At 52.7% G+C, this 19,432-nt stretch overlaps 1 protein-coding gene across 1 annotated transcript in view; it reads right to left on the bottom strand.

Annotated features, from left to right (window-relative positions):
- LOC122367084 (plexin-B-like) overlaps positions 1–19,432 on the bottom strand; it is a 65,831-nt gene that overhangs the window by 15,172 nt on the left and 31,227 nt on the right. Inside the window, exons 10-14 of the mRNA XM_043339872.1 lie at positions 16,482–16,736; positions 14,698–14,946; positions 13,240–14,308; positions 3,412–3,551; positions 353–483 (exon numbers count right to left, since the gene is read on the bottom strand). Coding sequence (XP_043195807.1) covers positions 353–483; positions 3,412–3,551; positions 13,240–14,308; positions 14,698–14,946; positions 16,482–16,736 — 1,844 coding nt within the window. The remainder of the gene's footprint in view (positions 1–352; positions 484–3,411; positions 3,552–13,239; positions 14,309–14,697; positions 14,947–16,481; positions 16,737–19,432) is intronic.

The following is a 19,432-nucleotide window of genomic DNA, read 5'->3' as shown; positions in this document are numbered from 1 at the left end:
CGCCGGAGCCCATGTCACTGCTGCCCTTCCCCAGCTGCCGCAGCGGACCGGCTGAGACGGGCCGGTCGGTGGCGCCCCCGTGACCGCCAGGGGCGCCGCCTCACCCCGCCTCTTCCCGCCTTATTCCGCCACAGCCCGCCTCACCCCACGCAAGTCCATCTTATCTCCCAGCTATCCCCCTCCTCACCCCGCCTTACTACCCGTCTAATCCCGCCTCAGCCCAGCTCTCCCCGCCTCAACCCATCTCACCCCTTAATACTTCCCGCCTCAGCTCGCCTCACTCCGCCTTATCCCTCATCCTGCCTCACCCCGCCTCACCCCGCCTCAGCCCGCCTCGCCTCGCGTCACCCACCTGTCCCGGCTGCTGAATGTTTTCTGCGACTCGAGGGCTTCGAGGAGCATCAGGAGGAAGTTTCGGTTTGTAAGCAGCTGCTCGAACTGAGCCATTGCTGTCTTCACACCGACTGTGAATCCCACCGGGAGCTGCAACAGAGTGACGGTGACGGTCAGAGCTATTACATACCACCATGAATTCTACTGGAAGCAGCAGTAGCATGACGGCGATTGCCATTGGTCACAAAAGTATTCCATCGGAGGCGGGCGTAAGACAGCCACTGTCACAGATATGCGTAGTTGTACATACATACGGCGTCGGTCAATGGTCAGTCAGAGTACAGTGCAGTGGACGGCGACCATTTCATTTCGGTCGGTACTGGCGGAGGAACTGTCATTGATAATTGAACGGCATGGACAGGATCTGAGCGGCAATCTTGCCAGAGCGGCTGGATGGAACTGACGTCAAGAAACATCAGGATAGGATAAGACCCAAGACATGACTCGTTATGGATATGTTTAATCAAGAGAAGCGTTCTAAGGAACTGATGCTTGTGCGTGATACGGCATCGTTTTCTTTTATAAAGCGCATTCCCTACCTGCAAAAAATCGAATCAAAGTTGAACCCGCAAGGAACGCTTGGCAGGTGATAGAGATGTATGCAATAGACGTTTTGATTAATCTCGTGTATTGAAGATGTATACCTGTGATCAACATTGCTGTTGGTTTTGTTGATTCATAATGCATTCAAAAGCTATCCCAGCAACCAAAACCATCCGGTGCTCACCGCCGTATCAGCCATAAAACACAATCCCCGTCTAAGGTCAAGTAACAGTAGTCGATAAGATGTCCTGGAAGCTACTAGTTCGTGCTGAGTTTCTGAAAAGCAGCTGTGTTTTCAGAGCCGAGAAATGCCGGCTTTATTTGTTGTAATGACGCTGTTCGGCTCAGCTCCTTGACACCACGTTTGGCGGTGCTGCAGCGGCTCACGTCTTCTGACCGTGGTCGGACTTGGGTCACGATTCTGCGACTGAAGGACCCAATCACTCCGCCGAGGTATGCGGTGAGGCTGTGGTAATTTAATGTGTCTGAATCCGTCCGTAACTCTCACTTTATTAGGAAAAAGACACGGTCTGGTGAAATCAACAGGCGAGCAAATAATGTTCTGCACAAAGTTACAAGAATTGCCAAACGTAGCAGCTAAAACAAAATGAAACTGACTGTGAGTTGTTTCAGGCAGGGTATATTGAATTAAGGTTTCAGTTTTTTTTTTAAATCCCCACTCACTGCGAGCTTTTTTGTCTCAATGTCCTTTTATTTAAAATCATGTGCGCGGAATGGATATTGGCAATGAAATGAACTGATTCAGACCGTTGGCAGTCATGCAGTGTGCATGTAAACCTCGCAGGCAATGATTAACTACTCGTATGTCTATGCTACCCTGCAACCTCCTCAAGTCCGTGTCTGGTTGATCTCGATTCTCGAAGCTCGACAGCATTCTCTATCCTACGTACAAAGTATTGAATAATTGAAATAGGAAGCAAGGCTATACCCAAATCAGACCTAATGCCTTTTACACTTTATATCAAAATTCCCTTCGTTCTCAGCCCACATTTGCTTATCATCTTTGCCTACCAGTGAGGTAATAGGCATAATAATGTAAATGACTGCATCTGGCGCATTGCATCTTCAATATATAAAATAAAATTTTAAAACACAATGTCCTCAGAAGAAGTAACACGTCTAATGCCATGATTAATACAGCAGTATAATATCCGTGCAAAATGCACCCATTATCAGACATTATCACCGCTGTTTAGCATACGAGGCTAAATTTAGCCAGTCGTCGGAGCTCATCCTGGAATGGTTTTCCGAGAATAGCCTTTGCTATCTCTGGACGCAGTCGTTGCGCAGACCATTTCATCGCGATGCATTAGCCCCTCAGCATTCCAAGTCGGTTTGATTGCGCCCAGACTATGTCGCTGTCACTGTCGCTGTGTTTGGTGCTTAGTCGCCCGTCACTGAACGATCAGACCAGTGAACGATCAGACCGATCTTATAACAGAACATGACAACGCGGTGACTGAGTCGAGGTTTGTGTGACCGTGCCGCGGCGGCGCTGTACGTCAGTCATAAAAACCTGGCGCTTCTGCCTTCATAACCGCACCTGTCCTCCCCTGACCCGCCGGAGGACCGGACAGGGTGATGTCGTCACCCTCTCCCCCCCCGTCCCACCCCAGCAGCAGCAGCACTGAGCACTGAGCGAGTCCGACTGATCAGATACACAGCCGGCGACGCGATCGGTTGATCAGACGACCGAGGCCGAGCCACTGATCGGGGAGGGGCCGACCGGGGAGGGCCGAGCCACCGAGACGGGCGGCCAGCCGGAGGGCAGGGGCGGGTCGGCCGACTCTGTCCGCCAGTCACCAACTGACAGACGGTGCTGACATCAGAATCCGGCCCGAGACCGGCGCGACAAAAGTGTCCGACCATCGCCTGCTCAGCTAAGCGCGACCATGTCACATGCAAATGGCTGGCTGCCACCGACACGCTGCCGTGGTGCCGACTGGACCGGGCCGGCCGCGCCGGGACGGTCACCGACTGAATATGAAGCAGACGACCTGACTAGCGGTTATTTTCCATTAGCATGCAACGAGGCCGTTTCGAAATTAAACTACGAAATGTTAATGCGATAGGAGACACAGGCCAGAGTGGAGCGGATCATGCGTTGGCTTTCAAGCTCGAAAGATGATAATGGAGAGTTGAAAGCTGGCAGGCTGAGCCAGTCATGAGGGTTCTACGTTCAGATCGAGTGCAAGAGGGCTTGCGCCTTCACACCACAGAAGCTCAAGATCCGGAACCACAACCAAAGAAGCAGTGAGAGCCAGACCAACCACCAGTGGAGCCTCAGCCAGAGCCACAACCACCGCCGCCACATAGCCAACGGTTTTAAGAATCGCCATCACCGAAACTGCAAGAGAAAAGATGCCACCACCACCACCACCACCACCAGAAGCAGCCACCAGCCGAGGATCGCCCTCGGAGCAGGCGAGAGCGAGCGAGCGAGGGATGACCCACCGTGTCCTTTCCGACTGGGTGATCGGGCGCGCCCGGGAAGAGCACGTTGAGCACATAGGTCTTGTGCTCGTGAATGATGACCCTCCCGTGCTCGAGGGCAGAGGTCAGGTCAGACATGTCCGTCTGCAGCTCGGCGAATGCTGCCGGAAGACCAGACACAGACAGGGGGTCAGAGAGACGAGCGAGAGACGGGTGGCTACGTGGGCCATACGACGGGCCGATAGGTCTGCATCGACAGAGATGCACACTTCTATGGGAGCTTTCTGCACTTCCGTGGCAGGTCGAGTCAGTTCATATCGATAGCAACATGGCTCGTAAGCCGAGGAGGTGCAGTCTTTCGAAAAACCGAACAAACGAGTTTGAATTTACCTATGCAAAACATATGGCGGCAGAAAAGTGCATATCTAAAATTTGGATGTTGTTATTGAAGCCGCTGGCAGATTGAAGGCAAGCGTTACCCTGGTCACGTTTGAAATGTTAACGAAAGTATCAAAGCAAAAATGAATGGGTTTAAGTTAGCTCAAATAATTAAAAGTAGATATAAAACGGGAAAAGGGTTGTTTTGGAAATGTAGCAAGGGTAGCATGTCAACCACAGCGAACATAGCACGGCATACAAGCCACAGAAGCACGGCATAAACGAAGCATATCGTTCAAAGGATGGGTAGCCAGTTAATAGAAAGTTTGCATTTAATATGCATGCCTGTGTTATGTTTTTTGATTAGCATACAGACAATACAAATGTTGTGCATGTTTGTGCAAAGCTCAAGGTATTTTTATATCACCAGCATTTGGTAGGCATCACACATGCAATACTGTTATGTGAGGGCTCATATATGAGCCTGGCATTATAATGTCCACGTTCAGATAGTTTAAAAACAGGAAAATCAACCGTGCCTGATGAAATTGCTACAAAGCAAATAAAAACAGTTGTCCAAAAAAATAACGCTTAGAAATCCGGCGAAGTGAAGAAAGTCAGATAGACAGACATAACTTTATCCCAAACTATGTATACTGATCCATGAAATGTCTACCGCTAAACAATTAGCCAAACTCACTGTCCTAGTGCATTGAAACGCGTTCGTTTGGTTCAAGTAGCAGAAACTGTGCACATTCCATGGAGATGAATTGACAGCACGGTCGTCTACCCTGCAGTCACCCTGTGCTAGCGGGGATGCTGAATTGAAGAAAAAAAACGGTCGTCAGGGAGTATTGAGTGGAAGTGGCAACTGGCAGCCGCCGTTACCGCTCAGTTTCCGGCAAAATAGTCGCGGTGCTGGTCCGTTTTCCCGGGGCTGTTCTGTCCAGACAGACGCCGGCTACAGAAGCAGGCAAACGGCGCCGACCGGAATGGCCACCGGAACGAGATATAAACGTTCACAACTTCACAGATATGCAGGAAGGCTTTCTTCCAACGATAAATCCGTCGAAGTTATGTGCCTTCGATTTCCCATTCCCAGATGAATAGCCTGCTACCATTCAATGGAATACAGGCTAAACACCATAACAGTCCAGCAAATTATTATGTAAAAGGCTGCAAATTAAATGTTTGTGACGTAAGTGGTACTAAGCAGCGTAAGCATATCTGTTATCCACATAATACTATTCCTAACAGTTGCTATCTATCAAAAGGCAACAATTGCGAGGGAACACCCATATCGAGAATGGCTATATGAAACTAGCACGAAACCCATCAACACCGCGTGCCCCTCCCCCCCCCCCCCTCCCCCAGCGGCTCAGCGCGGCTCTCTGCGAGCTCCTCAGCCCATACATATGTATCGATCGACCACGATGTATGGTGACCGGTCGATGGCAGCGTGTTTCAACTACTAGCCGGCGTCCGTTCAGCGCCGACTCAACAAATGAGATGCGATACAGTGTGCGCCGATCATGTCACCTGGGCTGGGGAGGTGATAACGGGGCATTGACACCAGCGCAGCGCGCACTGTATCGGTATCGGAACCACTGCTCTGCACTGCCCGGCTGCTGATATGGCTTAATAGGGTCGTTTTTTCTCTGCGCTGACAGTATGCAAAGCGACTGGCACCCATGCAGTAGATCGAGTTGAACGGTCGATTTTAGATACATGTGTTAATGTCACAATGGGAGCTCGCTCACGGACCTCTGCTAGGGGATACATTTTGGAGCAGCGCAGCCGGTTTTCTGTTGGCAAAAGTTTTCTTGGGCCAACGCTGCATACTTGGAGGATGAATGTTTATGTATGATGCGAGATACCAGGCTAAAACATAACGGTATTTTTTTGCTAAACTAAATTATTTTCAATGTCACCTCTCTGTCGGTACGTCTTTTGTTTATTCTAAGTCATCTTTGTTCTTCATTTATTGATTCATTTATTCTTAGTTTGCCCTTTAGATATGAATGAAGAATAAATGGATCGGCTCGCATGACAGCAACCAAGCCCCGACGAGCTGTTGCCAGTCTATCTCTCTCGGCCGCTTGTTGCCACTCATCGCATAATGAAACGAGCTTATTTGTCATGTGCATTCTATCTGTGAACAGGCCGTGTCAGATAATCGGCGGCAACTTGAATGTGACAGTCCGTTTGTCAACTGCTGTGTTGTGCTCCGGCGAGCCCCACCGGCGGCTGTTATATAATTCATCGGTGATGCAAATCTGCTCTTTTTCAGGACACATTAAGTCAGCAGCGGCGCTATGAACGAGTGGAGACGGGAGCCCGCTCAAGTAAGTCCCTCGGAAGAGGGCGTTAGGTACTTTTTTGTGTTAACTGACGTTAAAGTTCCGATCTTGGCAACCTATCCATCCGATATTAGCTGTATTGACACAGCCAAGGTCTGTTTCCATTCTCTACCCGAATGTCATCAATCTGACCTCTTGCCTTCCGTTGTAACACTTGCAACTCTCTTTGGAGCGGTTTTGATGCGTTTGGGTACGTTCAGTCCATCATGAACTCGCACATTCCTGCAGAATTCCGTTCCGTATGACAATGGGATCTCCTATTTCCTATGATCCAGGTGGTGGATCGGTGGGGCTCTTTTGATTCAGAAGGTAGTGCACCAGTTTATAATCGTGATGTGCAATCTCTGAAACCATGATTCATTCCAAACCCGAGTCCCCGACAAAAGGTCTGTGAACTGCCGAACAAGCCGCTCGGGTGTTCTCGACGACTTTTCCCTCGTCTCTTCCGATAGTGATCAATGCACAGCGTCGCCTCGTGCAATAGGAGGCGCATTCCAAGGACCTGGCCTGTCCGCTTCGAGCCCTGGAGGATAATGATGAATATTCGACATGAAAATTGTTCTAAACTCTATTCAACAAGACATGGTGATGCACACATGTTCTATGGTTTGGTTTTCCTTTATGGACGATGTCCGTTTTCCATCAATCTTATCATTTCTTATGTTTTATCTGTTTCAGTCTTTGTTTGCTAGATATTGTTCGGATTCATTTTATTCAAGTAAAACGTTCATTGAGTCCGCTCAGTAAGACTTTTGCGACAAACAGGCAGTCAGGCAAATAATTTTTTTAAGTCAGTTTCTGTCACCTATTTTCGTCGCTCCGGCCGAGCGGCTGGCGTGGTGCGCTGGCGGCGAGCTGCGGCGCGCGCCGCGCCGGTGCCCGCTGACCGGTCGGTCACAATAGTGGCGCGGCGCTGACCGGTCGGGCGGGCGACAATTGCGGCGCGCCGCGGCATTGTCGGTCCGGCGGCGGCCGATACTCATCTGCTGCGCTGTTGGCTAATGAGTGCCGGTGTGGGTGGCCGGACGACCGCAGACACCACTGCAGAGGACGACGGACCGCTCCGGACAGACGTGCCCGGCTCGCGCGGGACAAATATAGTGTCCGACACGACAAATCTGACGCGGACAACCGCCAAGCAGTTAACGTTTTGAGTCGGCGGAAAACATATTTTTGTTGAATTTTAGTGAAAGCCATTACGTGAATATTTCCTTCTTAGGTATATTTCATATTTTGGACTACATGAATATTTCGAAAGGCATTAGTAAAATTTAAGGTCGTAGAAATATCAATATGGTGACGGTCATTCTGTGAAACTGACTTTATTATCCATATTGTAAAATAGTTTATAAAATTTCCTAAAAACTTGCGTGGATCACTTGAAATGAGTTTTGACAAACGTGTCTTTATGAAAACTGAACGATGCCACACATTAGTCGTAATAGCGTTCATCCATCTACGATTACGTCAGCTGCGCAAAGCCCGAGTAGATCAATTACTGCAATCGCATGTGTCAGCCACAGCTGTTGCCGCTGCAGCTTTGTCAACTGCTGGCAAAGAAACGGCGACGCTCAGTGGCTGTAAGAATGCCGGCTGCTACCGAAGAACCGAGACGGCTGCATGTTTATACTTCTGCGGAATGCCGCACCGTCACGATGGTATCGTGTCGAACGCAGCTCATTGTGACGTGCCGACCGATATCCTCCTTCCAACATGTCACGATACCGAAAGCTTACCGGCAAATATAGGCCGCAGGGACTCTGAATGACACGAAAATATGAGCACGCCTCATAATAAACCGTGGTCACTGAAGACATGCCGTTAATTGGAGCGACAGTCTCGCGTGACATCGACCAATAAGTCGCGATGGAAGACAGCGAGGGCGAGCGTGGCTCCCGGCAGCATATCGCGATTCTTTCCGACGCAGTGGCGATACCCTCGGCCTCATCCAAAGGTCGTGCTCGTGAACTCCTGGCGAGTACCGGTGAACTCGGATTGCCCTCATCCTGACTGACCTCTCACGGTCACCCGAGTGGCGGCCTACGCGAGGAAGACGCTCTCCGTCCGACGGCGGACAGCGCGCTCTCCGGGATCGGCTCAAGGGAGGAGCCGGCTGTCACTCTGTATATCTGGCCGGGAAAAAACTCGCGGCGCGGCTGTCGCGCTCTGAGACCTTGTTGGCCGTCCGCGGGCCGGCATTCCGCCCTGTCGCCGAGTGCCACTAACGAGGCTGTGGAGCGGCCCACGCCGGAGAGGCAAGATGGCGAACGGAGAGCTCCGGCCGGGCCGGGCCGGCCGGGCCGCGCGGCGTGCCCGTATACCGGTCCGCCGCGCTCCGACCGGCCCTGATCCGGCCAGAGGTGACAGAGCCGGCCGCGTGTCAGTTTTTTACGGCGCTCGTCCTGTCCAGAGTCACGCCGTTTGGGGCAGACACGGCGCGCCGTCGACTCGTGATGGGACGGGTCTGTCGCTGGCCGGTGGCGGAGGGAGGGGACGATGGGGCGGGGCGGGCGAGACCACCCAACTGGTCGGCACGGGCGGTGGCCGCGCTGTGGCGTAAAATCGGCCGGCCGGTCGGTGGCATATCACGGAGTAATTTGTCGGCGTCGTGTGCCTAAGGCGTCTATACAGGTGTGGTATCGACTGTAGAGTGTAGAGTATGTCGCTTGGCGACTTGACACAGAGGCTATGTATTTCAGGTCGCTGACCTGCGTCCTAATCACTCCTGCCAGCCAAGGTCTTTATCGAATTGTGCAAGGGTCACTGCTATCTCGCTACAACTCTAATACACCACAGCATATCTCATCACAATCAGGACTGAGTGACATTATCACGCGCTGTAACGGAGCAAAGGTGGGAGCGTCTGGCTGAATTCGGTGCCTCGCCTTTTGCGAGCCGAACACGCTAGCTCATAATGGCGTGGTGGGTTATATGCTGGTTGAACATCAAATTGTATCAAGGCGTGGGTCGTTGGACGAGATTTATCGGCGACGTTAGGGGCACTGCCAAGAAGAGGTGATCAATCTTAATTTCCCGCATGACAGGCGCTGTATATCACAGTGCAGCGTCAACCTTGCAACATCACGCACCAGTTTTTTCAGAAGCATAATAAACATTTGTCACTCACTCACACATTTTTCATTTCTTTTATAATCAGCTTTGCATACATTCATACGACAGCACACCTGTGTTGATTTGGTCATAATTCGTGCCTACGTAAATTTCAGTTTTGCTTTACAGAACACGGTGGTGTTCAATGTTCATTGTTCATCAAGGACCAATGGCAGGGACGAATTTCATTATCTATCAGTAATCAAGCTTTTGAATTGAGTTATTACCTATGCCTCGATGGCCTTCGAGTGGAAGTATAAGAACTGTTGTAGTACACTATGTCAAGTGCTTTTCTCGTATTTTGAAAAGACCCGCGACTACACTTTTTTGTAGTTTCAGTTTTGGGTGTTTGTAAGGGAGGCTGTCAAGTCCTTGTGCTTAGTGACAGAAGGATGCCGAAGTTGGCAAACGATCTCCTACTAATAATAGGCCAGCAGCTAGCAATGGCTTCGTGGATCACTTTCAGTTATGTTTAGCCTGAGCTGATATCCTCTGAGCGGCACCTTCATGTCAGTTTTGCATCAGCTTTTTTAATATCCCGGTAAAATAAACGTCTTTGCTGCTTTCGAACACTCCCTGAAACGTTGGGACTGATTGACGCAGTTCATGAGCGGTGATGGGCGTCGTCTTTGTTTCCCTGTGGTACGCTGGATGCCGACGCGGACTCAGTGTTCATGTCACAGGCTCGCAAACAGGAAACCCGGGCCGGAGCCATTCCGGGCCGGGCAAAAAACGCCCGCCGCTGCCGAACGCTGTCGGTCGGCCTGTCAGTGTGATGACTGGGCCGTCGGCTGTACGGCAGCTGCCCGTCCAGCAGAAATCCGACACCCAATCACTGAGGGACTAACTTGGACCGCATGTCAATAGAGCTGCGGTCTAATGGGCACTTACGGCTCACATGTCGAGGTGTAACCTAAATGAGCTGGCGATGCTTGATGACTGCCACAGCAATGCGTCCACCCAGGTTTGATTGCAAAAATAACGTAATGTCACATTCTGACAAGCAAGGCTAGCGCAAAACCGAAGCGACTTTGAGACACCTTTTGAGCGGACCGCTGAACACAATGTTTCATTTTTAATTGATGCTCACCCCGAAACAATGCGATGCGGCGGTCGTGGCCGCACTTTTTGGACGCAAAGCGGCGCTGGCATTTTAAGCCTTCACGGACCAACAGTCTGTGCTACAGATGTCGAAGACCGTGAATTGACCCCTCTTTTACGGTGACGACAGACCGTTCGAACCATTCCGTCACGAAGCAGAAGCTCTTCAAGCAAGGTCAAGCCGACTTTTTTGGGTAATAAAGAAGTGAGCATTGAGCGAGGTATGCTGTGTGCATGTTTAACAACCGCATGACGAAATGGAGTATTATTGACGTTGGAAAAGTCTCATGTGTCTTATCATCCTATCCGACTGTAATTCTTTCAGCCACCAATTTCCTTCGCTCCGCGGTACTCAGCTTCTTTCTTTTTCAGAGTGCCTACTTTGAAATGAAGATAACGTCCAGTCGAGTGAATTTTAGCAATTTCCTTGGATAGCCGACGTGAACGATAAATTACTGTCAGCATTTCGCTTAGGCGATAACTTCGTTACTTCTCACTCTCATGACCCATAAATCTGGATAAATCGCTACTATTACTGAGAGCGAGGTTTGGAGCGCACCTACACCGCAGTGGCCAATAGAAAGCGGCCGTAAACACAGGACAGGGGCGCAAAAAGCTGGAACGCTGCAGGCCAGACAGAGACACTTTTATCTTGTGGTGTGACTTTGAGAGAAGCACGGCGACCGAGAGCCGGACAGAAGACATTAATCAGGATCGAATCTGATTAGGACCACATGGTTGACACCTTGCCCGGCCACGGAACCGGGGCTTATCGCTAGTCCTGGGCTTCATGATTTGGTCTTTAGGCCCAGGCCGTCGGAATCTGATCGGACTGTCCAGGGTAGGTAAGTACGATCATTTTAGCTACTGAAATAAGTGCGTTGTTTTGTGTTGAAGTGACTCAGTTCTGATCCAGATGCAAATCCTTGGCTAAATGGATTCAGAAAGTAGCGCGTTTAGTTCAACAAGCGACGCACGACAAACATTGTGTTAAAGTTCATAGTCAACTGTAGAACTACGTTGATGAGAAGTTTGATGAAGAAGTAATATTATTGGGTATGCTTTGGTTAAAAAGTGCTAACAAAAACAGCTTCGTGCACATATTCTGATTATTCTTTTGCTTTTTGTGGCCAACAGACATCTTCACACTTTGCTCAGACGGAAATCGTGACTACGAACAAAAACTTTGAACGGGTAAAAAGCAGACGGTCATGGCAGGTTACAGTCTCCAGTGCGTCTTGTAAGCCATGAGGGTATCTCGTGCCAGAAATCATTCTGTGCCTACTCCGGCAGTGAGTATGCAAATGAAAAAAAAAATGATTTGTTAATTGCGTTAAATACCGTAAATGTGTGTTTTGAAGACTCCTTAACGGTTCTGCATAGAAAGAACAAAACAAAAACTATTTTACGTAATTTCGATTATCAACGATCGTTTTGCGGAAAATTGTTTGGTAGGAACCAAATATATCTTTATAGCTACCCATGCCTGAAACTTATTTTTACCCTTTCTTATGTAAGGTCCAAATTAATGACGGAACTTCAAGCGTAATAGTATCAGGTCACCTTCATAAAGCTTATCATATCCCATCTAACAGTAAGGTCCAAATTAATGACGGAACTTCAAGCATAATGGTATCAGGTCACCTTCATAAAGCTTATCAGCTCCCATCTAACAGTATCCCCAAGCTGGCACTGATCCAAAACGAACGGATTGTGTTGTTGAGGATAGTCTCTAAGGCAAACGAACGATTCTCGTGATTGACTTGGCGATTGAAAATTGCTTGTTAGGAGGGTGTTCAAAGCTTGTTACACGACCGCCGTAACAGGAAGCCGAACAAACATCAATGCATCTATGCAAGTTTTCCTACAAGACTGATCCTTGTTGGCAGCATTCATATTAGTGTTTCGGGTCCATCGCGCTGGTCTCTATCGATTTTTGCAGCCTTTTTGTTTGAGCAGAATGACTTGCACGAACGTCCTTGTGAGCGGATTACACTACGCTCGAACGATGAGCTGCTGTCAATACTGTGTCCCCTGAGCTAGTTCAGCTAATTTTGCACTCCGAAAGTCGCTTGGGGCTGCGCTGACAGAGGTAGATCAATGGCATGACATATTCTGAAGAGGGTCAAGCTATTGAGGCCTCATGCAATATGCAATTGCAGAGTAGAACTAGAATTGTTGTTCTGGACACGAAATGGCAACGTCTTGCCTATGTATTGTGTGAAGTTGGAATGACTTGCATTTTTACTTAAAAAATGCTGTATAAATGCAATTAAATAGGACCAAACTGTTGTTACTACCCCGACGTCTATTGGTCTTTATTGCCTTATTTGTAGACCATTACATATGTACAAGGGCTTGACTTTTACACCCATATTTGCACCCGATGCGCTCGATTCGAGTCGAGTTCGACTCGATCCTCGATTCGAGCCCAAGGTAGCCAAAATTTCTTGGCGCCTTCGGTGGCCGGCTGGTGACCGTTGGAACTACCGCTGGCCAAGCTGTCCTGGCTCGAAACACCATCAGACGCCGTCGAACGGGAAGGAACCGGGGACACCCGTTTGCCTCCATAGTTACACGGCATTTATCGTGTCCCTACCGGCGCCGTTGGCCCGGTCTCGCTCGACCTCCGTGGCGGCTCGGCGGCAGCCGACAGTCGGTAGCCGAGGAAAACACACAGCGGCGGAGCTCGTCTGGCGCCTGAGCAAATATTTGACCGGGTACAATGAAAACAGAGCTCAAGGGCCACTTGGCATGGGCCGTCTGGGGTGAGGGGTGCTCTGACACTGATGGCGTGAGTCACCTCTGTCTGCACTGTTTTTAGTGACATCAAACGGACCCTGTGTGAAAATATTCCGATCGATTTGTCACCAGCCGTGTGCCCGAGGGTGCCACTCACCTTGTTTGCACTCGGTGCGCACGTTGTTCTCCATGTTGTTCATCTGCTGCTGGACGCGCTTGAACTGCTGGCTGGCGGCCGTGGAGCGGCGGCGGTACAGCACGCCGGCCACCAGGGTGGCAGCGGCCAGCACCAGAGCCCCACTGATGACCCCGGCCAGCAGGGCGGTGGGCGCGCCGCCCGCCGGAGGGCCGTACTCGAGGGTTCCCGGGCGGAACTCCAGCAGCCGACCGATGCGGACCCGCACCTCCTGCGGTCCGCTGGCGTCCGTCGGGGGTACACACACCAGCTGCCGGAGCGCCAGGGAGGTGACGTTGCACGGCTGATCGCCGACGGTAACGCTCGCGTCACTGGCGTCCGCGGCCAGGTTGAGGTTCTCTCCACGCACGAGGAGCGGCTCGCCGGTGTAGGCCCGCCTTCCGTCGGTGAAGGGAAGCACCAGGGGGTCCGGCACGTACGTCATGGTGGCCCTCAGGTCCGGCTGACGCGCCAGCTGACGCACTGCTAAAACATTGTCCATCTGGAATCCGATGAGCACCTCTCGACTGGCGGCAGCTGGTAGCGCCAGACCGCCCCTGGCGTCTGTCCGGCTGGCGTTGTAGCTGGTGTCCGTCTGTGGCTGCCACCGCGGCGAGTCACACTGAAGTCGCGTGGCGTCGAGCGCAGTGCACGGCGCGCGGCCTACTTCTCTGCCCTCGCTGAAGATGAGGATCTGGGGACTCTGTACCGTGTCCAAGTGTGTGCCGTGAACGGAGATAAGCCGGCCACCGCTGGCGAACGTCCGCAGAGGCCGGATATCAAGCACGCTGGGGTCGGGGGTGTAGACGAAGGGAGAGCGCAGCGTGCGCTCCGCACCGTCCACGGTTAGCCGCAGAAGCTGCACCGAGCTGGTGCCGTTACTGGGTGGGGTTAAGCAGGTGAGGTTGGCCCCGACGGTGACCTCGCACGGCCGCCCGTCCAGCGTCACAGAGTGGTTGGAGCCCGTGTGTAAGTTGGCGCCGAGAAGTGTGATGCGCGTGCCGCCGCTCAGAGGACCTCGGTGTGGCGTGATGCCCGTCAACTCCAACTCCTGGGGGAGGCACGGAACACACCGGGTTAGCACGCGACTTCGATACAATCGCCGCCCGCGCAGCCCGCGACGCCGAGACAAAACACTGCGTCTACCGATCGGCGCAGCGGCAAATGGCTCTCCGGTGTCGAACGTTTTGTTACTGGAAAACCATCTCTGCGGGGTGTTGTTGAGCTGTTTAACATTCGCTCGGCCGCCGTGTGACAGGCGCCAGACCCTATTCTGACCGACCGCATCACTGTCTGCCGATCAGCATTGTCAGCGCGTGCACCGCACATTTAAATGCAACTAACCGCGACAGAGCGCGAGCGCGGCTGCCGAATAAACACCCAGTGCATTTGGCGAGACCAGTGCGCTTCAGTAGGTATTAACCCTTTCAACCAACTCACCTTGAAGGAGAAGCGCTGTGCCGCCTCCGAGTACCCAGCCGCGTTCCCCACCAGAACAGAGACTCGCTGCTGGCGCGAGACGGCCGCGGTGCGACAGACGAGCCTCACAGACACCTCGTACTCGACCAGACTGCACGAGGCACCGCCCAGCACCACTGTGTCCCGCACCTCCGACTCAGAGCGACCCAAGTTGGAGCCCTCGATGGTGAGCAGGGTGCCGCCCTCCAGAGGGCCAGAGTCGGGCCAGATCTACCGAAAGAGGTGGCAAGACGACTGTCAAACCTGTTCGTGGAGGGATTGGTTAGCGTCTGAACTATTCACAGTTTTCAATCAATTACGTGCTTTGTCGTGCTATATTTAATCTTAAACCAGTATGCATATTTAACTCACTAGTTGAACTGAATGCTCAGTATTCAGCTCGAAGCACCGATTGATGTATTCACTTAACCGTGACATGATGGGTTTACAGACACTCAAACCAATCACTGTCCAAATCAGTTAGCGCCAGGTCCGGCCATCCGAGAGGTGAAGGTCCGAATCGATCGGCACCCATTCCCGGGAAGCGTTTCAGAGTCATGGGATGTAGCTATGTCTGATGGAGCTCCGTCGAGTGGAGGACACGTGTGAGCTGTAAAATGTATGAGCCAGGGTGGCTCTTATCTTGAGGCGGCTCGCGGGGGCATCGGGTGCCGCGTGTTGCAGCTCGGCGCGCGCCAGATGGATTCGCCGGCCGCCGCGCTCACGGCCGACCGACGGCCGTGCAGCCGGAGCCAACCGCTCCACTGGTAAGCCAGACAGATGTGCGGCTAGTTTGGGGATCGCACACGGAGATGCATCACGTGAGCACAACAAAGGCCGCGGCGGTCCGAGCAGCTCCGCTGACCCGTCGGCCGGTCGTTCGTAAAAAAAAAAAACGCTTGAAGAGCGACGCGGCGCCGCCGGCGGGTCAGCAGGTCTCCTGTGGCCTCGTTCTGTGACCCGTCGGTGACTCGGAGTCAGTCCTCGCGCCCGGGAACGGCAGAAGCAAGCGGCTGACGTCGACACGACGTTCGTGGGTGTCAATGAGGCGTCGGCCGCGCCGCGGATAAATCCTCGAGCCGACAGCCGGCCGGCAGTCGCGGGGTCCAGTTGCGTCAGCCGCGGCTCGGACCGGGTCTCGGGTGACTGTCGACGGTTGGACGCGGTTCTGGCGAGGTCCCGGCGCGGCGCGGAGCTGTCGCGGCGGTCCGTCTCGGTGTGCCTAGGCTTCTCTGACCCCGGCCACGGTGTGGGTCCCGGCCGACCCGCTCCAGACCGGGTGGGGTCAGGTGGGAACGGGCCAGCGGCTGGCCCTCCCCGGCGTCTTGCAGTAGCGCACAGACGTAAATCAGGACCCCCGGCGGCCGCCACTGACGAGCGGCGTGTACCGGCCGACATTAACATTCCCCGCGTATGTTTACGGCGAAACGGCGCGGCGCTTTGACCGGCCACGGCGCGACCCAGCTGAGGTCGTAACTCATCTCCGACTGCTCCCCGGTGGCCGGACACGGCGAACCGTCGCTCTACAGCGGCTAAAGTGACTCCGGTGGCCACAGTGGCATAGATAAACACTCGGGACATGACACTTCACCCCACCCTCCGCCGTCGCGGCCACCGGGAGTGGCGGCCCCACCTGCTGCTGTGAGTGACCTGACCGTGACCTGGCAGTGACCCGTTCGTGATTTTCCATGATCTGACTGACCTGGCTGTGGTAGTGACCCATTCATGACCTGTCATTGACCTGACGGTAGCCCCTGATGACCCACCTTGGTGATGGTCGGCTTTCCGCAGCTCTCGTGTCTCTCGGCGCAGTTGGGGGCGTATTCGCAGCGGTCACCGCACCAGGCGCACTTGTAGCGCGGGTCGCGGGTGACGCACAGCGAACAATCGGCGTGGCCGCGGTGGCTGCCCAGCACGCCGCACTTGTAGAGCGTGATGTTGGTGGCGTCCACGAGATGATCGCCATCCCAGACCACCGTCAACCGGCCCGTCTCATTCGCTGTGGCTGCAGAGTAGGAGAACTGAAAGAAGAGAATGGAAGAAATTACGTCAGTCAGCGCGGAAGAATTCAGCGCCGCCGTGAATATCGCAATGGAATATGCTTGTAAACGAATTTTTCCATGGCGCTGCTTGTTGGTGAGGCTGAACTATCAGCATCCGTGGGTGTAGCTGGTTAATCTTTACGGCTCGGAATGCATATCAATATGGTGGGCTGCATTCTGAGTGTCTGTATGTAGATGACCCACCCCGACCGCGGTGCAGGGGAGGCTCGACCGACCGGGCGGCTGGTCGGGGCCGACCGGTCACTGCCTGTCATGTGTGCGGGGCCGTTTAATGCGCCGCCTGGATCGCAGGTGCCTCGGTGGCCGGTCCGTGGACTGGGCCAACACGGTCTATCCGCCGGCCGATCTGACCCGGCGCAGTGGGCCGGCGCGCCGGAGCGGCCGGTGCTGACTTATTGCCGGCGGTATCACGTCATCAGCGGGTGGATGGTCCTTCATCACTGAACGGGTGGTGATCGGGGCGCGACTGCGCCACCCAGCCGGCCGACACCTCCCCTGGGGTCAGTACCGGCGCGGTACCGCCCCTGCCTGGTGGGTCGGACAGGCGCGGTAACCCGCCCACCCAGCCGACCGGCGCCTTCAGCTGCGGTGGGCCACGCCCTTTCACGGTGGGACGGTCCGGCAAAGGCATATACCACTTAGTGATTGGCTCCTCCCCTTCTCCGACAGAAAAGCTAGAGAGGAGAGTGAGAGTGGGCCCACCAAGATTGGTGGGCTATGGGCACTGACCGCCTTCTGAATGGCTTGTATATTCTCCCCGCAGTCGCTACCTCCCACTATCTCCTAACAGAAGATATATCTCGGTAAGCCCAATTTGATGGCAGCAGATAACTACCATTCAGCAGCATCACTTACAAGGAGAAAGTTTCTCCACCCAGATTCCCATAGTGCTCCTCATTTCATTTGGTCAGAAACTCCACCTTCTTTGGACCGACCCGATCAGAACCATCGGATCTACCTCGGAATTCCGAGTATCTTTTCGGTTTTATGTATATCGAAACTTTTCAGGCAAACCACTGTCATTCAGTTCATCAATCAAGCAGCATGCTTAACTGAGTCGAATACGAAGACTTGCAATTTTGTACCAAGCCCGCACGTGGTGAAAAAAAAGTTTCATCGCTCATGCAAACAAAGACATACACATTACACCCAGATTCAAAGGACCATTTTTGCTGCTCCATAAGACTGTGACTTCACGTCCTCAACGATTCACCTCTTGAATAACCTCAGCTATCATACCCTGATCATACCTGCGCTATTACGTCCAGCACACGCCATGCGGCCGTCGCTATTCGTGCTAGTCACCGGCAGGGGTAGCGGGAAAATGCCACAGGAACTCGCTTCATGACTCAAGGCATTTTTAATTCACGCCTGAGCGTCAGCAAACAGAACATGTTTATTCACCAAAAGTTTCCCGGTACGGCAAATTGGAGAACTTTGGCAAATAACTTCCTTGTGTATGTTGTCCTTGCATGAAAAATTGCGAGGTTTCCATCGTCGTTAGCGAAGTTTCGGCCGATTTTTTTCTCTGGCCAACTGCCGGGTTGACTGCATAGTTCACAGCCACAGTCAGGCTATCAAAGTCAGACGGTAACACACGAGCTCCATTGGAGACCCTCGGGTTTGCCCTGCGCCGACGGTTATTAATGTATTTTGGGCGCCGGGAGAATTTACGGCGTGTTAATTCATCACGTCTACAGAACGTCGTTTGTGTTGGGAGCGGCTGTTGGCCCGGCTAAGCCGACGGTATGTGTCCCGGGAAGGTGAAGTGCTCTTGGTCCGGTCACGAGGCGTCGTAGTGGTGTCCGATGTGGTGTACCGTATCGCTGTAAGTGTCCAGTGAAGTGACTACTCAGTGTTCAGTGTCCGGTGCCGTGTCTGGGGGATGTTTCCGTTTGATGTTCAGCGTTATCCGCTTCTGACGCGATGTTAGAAAAACTGTTCATTCTGTACCACGTATAGTGCGCTCATTTTTGTTCTGAATCCGTCGCTACCCATTAAAAAGTAAGTGGAAGTGGCTAATGTCCGGTGCAGTGTCTGCTGGACTGGACGGACCGGATGCCATGGGTTGCTCATTGCGAGCTGTCTCCCAGCGCTCACGAGCGTTCATTCGTCACCGACCCGGCGCGGCAGCCGAGGCGACTCCCTCGCGCCGGGGGATGGCCCAGGGGAGCGCCGACTATCGACATCATCTAACGGCCGCCAAATGTAGCAGCTAGGATGGAGAGCGACCCCTCGCAGAGACCGGTCATTATGTCGTAATGAACAGCGGGTGAGCAGGCCGCATCGGTCGTATATGCCTCCGCGGAACGGCCGGTGAACTATTCCGGGCCGTGGGCTGAGCACGAACCGACAGTGACATGAGCAACCACCTGCTGCCAATTATTCGGCGCACGAATTCGTGGTATCCGACTGAGCGAATGAGCGTGATAAAATCAGAATGTGAGAGAATGTCGCATCACGCCCTGATCAGATTGTTCAGTGTATAATTATAATTCCATCGATGTGTCACTATTTTTATTCTAATTAATTCGGGAGTAGATAGATCAGCTGAATATGTAAACACGAAGTCAAAACACAGCTCGATATAATGGATCACTTCTGTTCCCACTCCCACTACCATTAGTACTCTCAGACATTCAGATCATATGCGT

The sequence above is a fragment of the Amphibalanus amphitrite genome, unplaced genomic scaffold, assembly GCF_019059575.1.
Source record: "Amphibalanus amphitrite isolate SeventyFive unplaced genomic scaffold, NRLGWU_Aamphi_draft 000030F_arrow, whole genome shotgun sequence".
NCBI classification, from domain to species: Eukaryota; Metazoa; Arthropoda; class Thecostraca; order Balanomorpha; family Balanidae; genus Amphibalanus; species Amphibalanus amphitrite.
This window is presented reverse-complemented; position numbering and strand designations above follow the sequence as displayed.